Raw genomic sequence first — 7,767 nt, forward strand, 5'->3', positions numbered from 1 at the left:
AATCCTTTTAAGAGTTCAAAAGGGGTAATTGTTTAGGCTTCCAATATTATGAAACAGTGATGCTTGACAGGACTTGAAGTCTTCAACATTGTAATTGTCATAATTGACAAGAAATTATTTATGATATCCAAATAAAGGAAAATCCAAGTGCTTGTCTTATATAATGCTTAGAAGCTAGAATAGAATAATTGGCTTTATCCAGGAGAAGAAAACATGATGGAACCAATAACTTAATATAACAAAGACAATGGATAAATATTTTTCAAGTTTCTATGAAATATTGTGAAAAATTATAACTTTGTCATTCACCCTAGCATGACAAAATATGTGTCTTGAATGTTAGAATAAAAAGCAATCAAATGGGAGATTTTCACAAAGAAGGTGACCAAGTCACAATTTTCTTATATCTTTGAATTAAAATGATCGCCAGTAAACTCAGAAAGTCCTTCAACAGAAATCCAAATGCATACATCAATTGTATGCATTAAGCACCCCAAGGACCAAGAATAGGATAAAACATTAAAACACCAACAGTGTAATAGTAAATATTCAACAAAAAAGTTTCACTTACAGTCCATGTGAAAAGCAAGGTGACATCTGCTGTTGTTTTTCCAAAATTATTTAACTGCATAAATAACATTCATTGCATATTAAGAGCAACATATGTATCAAATTCTAACTAAAAAAGAAATTGAAGTGACTCTTGCCTACCACAAAAGTAAAAACTGATGCAGGAAAGCTACTCATTATGGGGTATAATAGGTGAGATCTGAGGACAAACTATTCTCAGTGCTGGGTCAGGTTCTGCATTTGGAACAAAATTATAGAGGAGATAATCAATGTAAGGGATAAGTTATTTACATGACTACCCCATTTTACCTTCATATTTTGTCCAAGCCCTTGGGTACAATGCATGATATGTGGATTTGTCACCACTCAGATTCCAATCCCATGATTGAATTCCTGATACTGGGTTTTCTCTGAACGAAATTGAAGTAAATTTTTTAAAAGAAATTAATTTACAAGAATAAACTTAAGAGAATGATAAATTAGTAACTGGTAAATTACAAGGCAATCTATAAATGTTTACCTTAATATATCTGGCTTCCTGCACATAGTACACTTGAATATTTTTCACCACTTGGACGCGAAACGAATACCTAATATTATTAGTAGCAGCAAGCAAAGAAATAAATTTGGTTATGAATGTCCTTTTTCTTGATAAACAAACTGGTATCAACCTTAAAGTACATTGTAATTGATATTTAAGGTTCAAACAAGATTGTAAGAGACATAAATCTTGTTCCCAAACCAATATGTACTATGTTCTTGCAAGATGTCCAACGTTGGACTAGGTAATTCTTTATAATGTTATGGATTCATGGTGTGTTCTGTTGTCAGCATCACATTATTCACTTGTGCTTTTCTCTACAATTAAAGCTTCTGGGCCTTATTGTGAGAAGGCATTCAAACATAGTGATCAATATTATTGTATATGAGTTTAGCAATCAACAAAATAATAATTCATTATAATAAAATGCCTACATTTTTTGTAGGCAAACATCAATATTCAAATAAATAAATAATATGAATTTGAAGTTTCTTTAGTCATACCCCATATAATTAACTTATGTGCAACTACTGTTCCCTTTAAAATTTAAAAGACAACATCCAAAGGTTTTATAACTTGGAGCACCATGACTTTAATGTTTGAGTCTGATTAGTGAGAAATAATATGAATTTTATTTTTCTTAAAATATTTTTCGATTAACATAGAATAGAGTAGAACTAAAAAGACAACAGAGGATAATAACTAAGCCATGTCAACAAATATTCTCTATTACTGAAATCAGCATTAGAATTTTACATTTATATCGTCAGAAAAAAAATAGCTTCAAAATACCTATACCTAACCGTGATGTAACGCAGCAACAAAATAGCTTCAAGTGCAAATTAAATTAAACACTCGCATCTAATTAGCTTATTGGAATCATAACAAGAATAATGCACTAAATTAAACTAAAGCATCAAGTCAAAGGCACTCAAGATCATAAAGGTTCTATAATGAAACAAAGAGGTGAAGCAAGGAGTTGAGAAAAATACCTATGGCAAACGTTCTCTAAGGAAAAAAGACATTAAAAAGATTAATGGGAAATCAAAAGAGAAAGAATGGCTTGAACACTACACAAGCAAGAGAACAAAAAATAGATGAGATAAAACAATAATGCAGGACAAGTAAAAACTGACATATTATACTTAATGAACAATTTCAATAAAGAATTCAATGATGGTGGCAATGAATATGAAAATAACTGATTAGATACATTGTAAATAAGATTCAAACAAGTATTGTGAATCATATTTTCTGTGATTAAATAAAACAAATTACATAGAAATTTATTCAATAATTACATATAGAAAGTGTACACACTATATAACATAGAAAGATATCATGGAAAATATATAACTTAAATTGAAGTATGTTCTATGAATTTGCCTTTTCTTTTCTCCTTTATGGAATGAAAATAATTTTCTTCTATGAACAACCGATAATTCTATTACATCTTGTCTTCATTTTCGTATTTAAGGCTGTCATGATAAATATAATTTTCACGATAATTCTATTACAAAAGTCACTTATTCTCGTTCATCAAAAAGAGGCAATAATAACATTAATAAAACAAATTTTTATTACTGCCATCATGTAAATACAACACAGCAAGTTAATTGGAGTAATTGTGTAAATACTTAACAACCTAATGAGTATCAAATACTATGTCTATAATCTAATTAGTGTCAAGCTCTTCTTTTTCAATGACAACCAAATAAAATATGAAAAAGAAGTAATCATTAATAAAGGTATAAAATTACCTAAAAATATTTTATAACTATTTTTTATGGATCAAATACTTTTAAAATTCTTTTACATATCTGTTTAAAAAGATACATCTTTTCTACCAAAAGTCTCTTCGGCATAGTCATCAAGACTTTAGATAAAATCTAGTTCACCGTCCCCTTCGGCATTGCCATCAAGGCCGGAGAACTAGAAAATCAAATATTATTAATAAAAAGGTTATAAATCACAATTACATCTATAATGATCATCCTACCTACATCATTATTTTTTCAAACATATCTTCCGGTCATTGTTCATTTACAAAACTAGCTAACAATTAACTCGAACTAGATATGTGCAACCTAAATAAAAATCTTTAGACCATTTACATGTTCTTCCTCCTTTAAGCAAATCCTCCATCCGTTAAAAAGCTTGAATTAGGGCACACTTTCTACATTGAAAAACAATTAAAATAGTGTAACTATTATGAATAATAACTTAAAAGATTTTAAAATAGCCAATTAAATATTTTTTATATTAGTAGAAATTGAATTAAACAAAGTAATTGAGAGTAAAGAAATGACTTACGATGATCAAATTACATCAAAAATGCTTTTCCTTAACTTTTTTCCTTTAGCTAATTCTTCTTGATGTAAAAAATGTTTCTGAGCATGACTGGAAATTTGACTAGGAGTTTTTGTTTTTACATAATATTCTGAAATTCTTTTCCAGTGTGAACCTTCTTTTTGGTACCCTCTAAGAAATAACCTACCAAAATATGATTTTTGAAATAACTATTAACAAATTTTATACTAAAAATTTTTAAACAAAAACATAAACTATTTAATTAGTAACGATATTTTTAGATATCAAACAATTTTTTTTTTCTTTTTTGATTTTTAGTCCAACTAGAAACCTTATTATGCCGACCACGGTCAAAACAAAATAAATTTAGCAATCAATAAAAATTACTTTAGAATTCGCTCAAATTAGTAGTTATTGATGCATAAAAACACTGATGTATGCAAGCTTTAATTAACAAGAGAGCGTTGAAGTCGATCTTGCAAAAAGGAGGTGCTAGACTTATATATTGTAGACAACATACAATCATCACGGACAAGTTAGAGATATATCTAATTCAAGAGAATTGCTTCTATATGTTGATATTAGTTGCTTCACATTTTTTTTTTTTGTAAATACCAATATTCAATTAAATAATAAATAAATAAATAAATAAATAAGAGATAAAAAGAAGTAATATAATAACAAATACCTATGTTCATCTTCGGTCCAATGATATCCTGTCTTTGTTGGTGCTGCCTCCTCTTGTTCAGTTGGCACTACCTCCTCCTCTGCAGCTGGCACGAGCTCCTCCCTGCCATGATAATAAACAAAATATTAAAAAGTTCATTGTTTATTAGGTTTGTTCATAAAAAATAAAAAAAAAGAATATAGAATAAGTAAACAGAAATAAAGAATACTAGAAATAAACCTTGCTAAATAAGAAGGGAATTATTAAACTACTCTTTCACCTTACCCCATAACAACAATAAAGTTGTGATCCACAAATTCAGCCCAATAGAATATATAAATTTAATTACAATTTTAGTCTAAACTACTCTTCCATTTTAGTCCCTGACAACAATAAAGAGGTCTCATGGCCCAAATTCAGCCTAACAAAATACATAAATTTAATTCTAATTTGTTTTGTGATTTTAGATTAAAAAAATTGTAATTGAATTTATGTATTCTGTTGAGTTGAATTTGTGGGACACTAGACTTTTTTATTGTTGTCATGGATTAAGGTTGAAGAATAATTTAATAAGAATGAAAATATTGAGAATACCGACCCGTGATGATGATGAGTGGAATAAGGGTGTGATGGTGGTGGTGGTGTAATGGTGTTGTTGCATTGATAGGGATGGAGAGAGGGTTGTGTTCCATCATGATGGTCATGTTATTGATGTCGTTCATCAGCTTCTGAAAGCGTTCTTGCAGCTGTGTCGGGGTCCTGCCGGGGAGACGAGCAGCCACGTCCTCCCAGCGGTTCTGGATATCATCCTGAAAACAACTGGTAATAATTGACTCAAATGCTTTATTCTCCTCCCAAGTCCAGACCGGAGGTTGAGGTTGAGGATGAGCACCGACATTGGGAATCAGCTCTAACATGTTCCTACTGGTATCCCACTCAGTCTGAGGCTGAGGTGGTGGATAACCACACGTGTCAGCGAAAAACTCATCCGTCAGCGTCCTTACTATATCCGTCTGAGATTGAGGGTGAGACTGAAGTGGTTGATTACCACACACGTCAATGGCACGTGACTGAGACTGAGACTGAGACTGAAGTGGTTGAGAACCAGATAATGGGCTTCCCCAATAGTACTCTGTCCTCTTCATAACTTCCGGGAAACACGAATTAATAACTGGCTGAGGTGGTTCATTACCACTCACGTCCATGGCACATGGCTCAGGCTGAGACTGAAGTGGTTGGCTTCCCCAGTAGTGCTCTGTCCTCTTCATAGCTTCCGGGAAACACGAATCAATAACCGGCTGAGGTGGTTGATTACCACTCACGTCCATGGCACACGGCTCACCTACATTGTTTTCGTCCCCATTCCAGACGGGCTCAGGCAGAGGCGGACACTCAAACTGAAACTGCGGTGCTTCATCGACATCAAAGTCTATCATATCCCACGGATTCATCATTGCAGAATCTGATTGCTCTTCACTCCTTCTTCTTCTTCTTCTCTTCTTCGTGTTCTCCTTGTTGTCGTTCCAAGAACGAGGTGGTTGATTATCCAACTGCTCTGTCATATTCCTTTTATCTGAGTGCAGGTTGGACTGAGGTTGAGGTTGAAGTGGTTGATGACCACCGACGTCGCCGGCAATCAGCTCTAACATCTTCTCCATATCCCAATCCGGCTGGGGCTGAGGCGGCGGATTACCACCCACATTGTCGTCGTCGACAAAAAGCTCTGCCTCTATCATCCTCAACACATCTGCCTCTATCGTCGTCGACAAAAACCGAAACTGCGGTGCTTCATCCTCGGCATCAAAGTCTATCATATCGCACGGGTCTCTGATATCCCATGGATTCATCATTGCAAAATCTGATTGCTCGTCACTCATTCTTCTTCTTCTCTTTCTTCTTCTTCTTTCTTGGTTTCCTATTTCTTCTTCTTCTTCTCTTTCTTGATTTTCTCTTCTTCTTCTTTCTTGGATTCCTATTTTTAGATATAGTATTTATTTATTTATATAAGCTTCACTTTCTAAAATAGAGTGTGTCAATTTAATTTATATTATATTAAAAATTTTGTTTTAATAAATATAATTTTAAATGTTAAACGGGATTGAAGCTCAAAGAGAAGAGATTACATAATTGTAACTAATTGGGATAATTGTAACTAATTGGGATAGTATAGTTGACTCATTTAGATTGCATAAGATTTTCTTTTTTTATACTCTGTTTCCTCCCTATACAACATACTTTAATTACAAATTATCAATTTAAATAAAAAATAAAAAAGTTGACTCTATTTAAATTTTATGCATTCTCAATGCAAAATTCTTCTAAAATAACAATAATAATTGTAACTAATCGGGATAGTAAATTTCACTCGTTTATATTTATTTATGTAAGCTTCACTTTCTAAGATAAAGTGTATTTAATATATATTAGGATAAAAATTATAAGATTTCTTTTTCCAATTTCAGTTTTAAAATTTCATTGTAAGAATATTTATTTTTTATATTATATAAATTTAGATAGTTTTAATTAAAACAAAAAGCTTTCAAAAGCATCAAAAATTGAGTGTGTCAATTTAATTTACAAGATTATGGATAAAAATTTAAAAATTTCATTTTAGGATTTCTTATCTTTTTGTATTATGTAAATTTAGATAGTTTTAATTAAAACAAAAGACTTTCAGAAGGCATTAAATCTTGATTTAAAATTTGTTTTAATAAATATAATTTTAAATGTTAAACCAAAATTTAAATATAATATTGTAGTGACGCAGTTAAAGTAGTAAAATACTGAAGACAGCTAATATGAATAATAATGTACTTAATATTAGTAAACTCAATATTTTACCCACCTCATTCCATTTCCATTTAACTCTATTGAATCATTTTCCAACACATCATTTCCAAAAGCTTATCAAAGATTAAGGTGAATAATAAGTTTGAATTCTAAAAAAATGGGTAAATAATTTTACCTTAGTCCAAGAAGAGGTTATAAGAAGAGTGAAACCTTCCTTCGAATCAGTGTATCTGTGAAGCTCTAAATCCAACTCTTGAGCCATCAACAATGCAGCACTAGTGTTTGATAAATTGCACGAAAGAAATGTTGTGAGAAGAAGAGGAAGATGGAGCTTCCTCTTAGTAAAAAATGTTGAGAAATGCAGGATGTGGTTGTTGTGAGGTTCATTGTGAAGAATGCAGGAAGCAGAATTGAAAGAGGGGATTGAGAAGACGGTTCTGGAAGAAGAGTGAAGCAAGTTTTCAAAGCCATTGGAATTGAATTGCAAAGTGTAATGTGTTGGTTTCATTCGCCACAGCTCACAGGGACATGACAACTTTAAGCGCGTTATTTTTATTAGTAGTTTCAACAAATGCCATGTTTGAGGTTTGAAAATTAAACCAAACCGCTTATCGAAGGCTTATCGAACCGTAGAATTAAATGTTTAAAAGATTTAAAAAGATATATATTTTGTAGTTTATTATTTTATATAATAAAATAATATATTAATATATAAAAACTATATTTTTTTATCTTTTTGTAGTTTATTTTAAACTGATGAGCTGTTAAAATACTATATTAGTTTGATTAGTTAATCGATTTTTTTATTTTTAATTAATTTTGTGTCAAACAATTTATATTAAACCAAACTAATTTGATGGCTAATTCTTAATTAATTGGGTGGAATTGA

General features: G+C 31.1%; 1 protein-coding gene and 1 long non-coding RNA gene across 2 annotated transcripts; both read right to left on the bottom strand.

Moving 5' to 3' along the window:
• Positions 1-739: 739 nt before the first annotated feature.
• Positions 740-1,122, bottom strand: LOC130946868 (uncharacterized). Its single transcript, XR_009072377.1, has 3 exons — positions 1,091-1,122; positions 880-980; positions 740-804 (listed from the first exon to the last, which is right to left on the bottom strand). It is a non-coding gene; the product is annotated as an uncharacterized LOC130946868 (long non-coding RNA).
• A 2,084-nt stretch (positions 1,123-3,206) lies between these two features.
• On the bottom strand, positions 3,207-7,300 carry LOC130946867 (uncharacterized). The gene is made up of 4 exons (XM_057875750.1): positions 7,054-7,300; positions 4,687-6,060; positions 4,110-4,211; positions 3,207-3,287 (listed from the first exon to the last, which is right to left on the bottom strand). The coding sequence occupies exons 2-3, from the start codon at positions 5,963-5,965 to the stop codon at positions 4,177-4,179; spliced, it is 1,314 nt and encodes a 437-aa protein (XP_057731733.1). The 5' UTR covers positions 5,966-6,060; positions 7,054-7,300; the 3' UTR covers positions 3,207-3,287; positions 4,110-4,176.
• Positions 7,301-7,767: the final 467 nt, after the last annotated feature.

The sequence above is a fragment of the Arachis stenosperma genome, chromosome 8, assembly GCF_014773155.1.
Source record: "Arachis stenosperma cultivar V10309 chromosome 8, arast.V10309.gnm1.PFL2, whole genome shotgun sequence".
Classification (NCBI taxonomy): domain Eukaryota; kingdom Viridiplantae; phylum Streptophyta; class Magnoliopsida; order Fabales; family Fabaceae; genus Arachis; species Arachis stenosperma.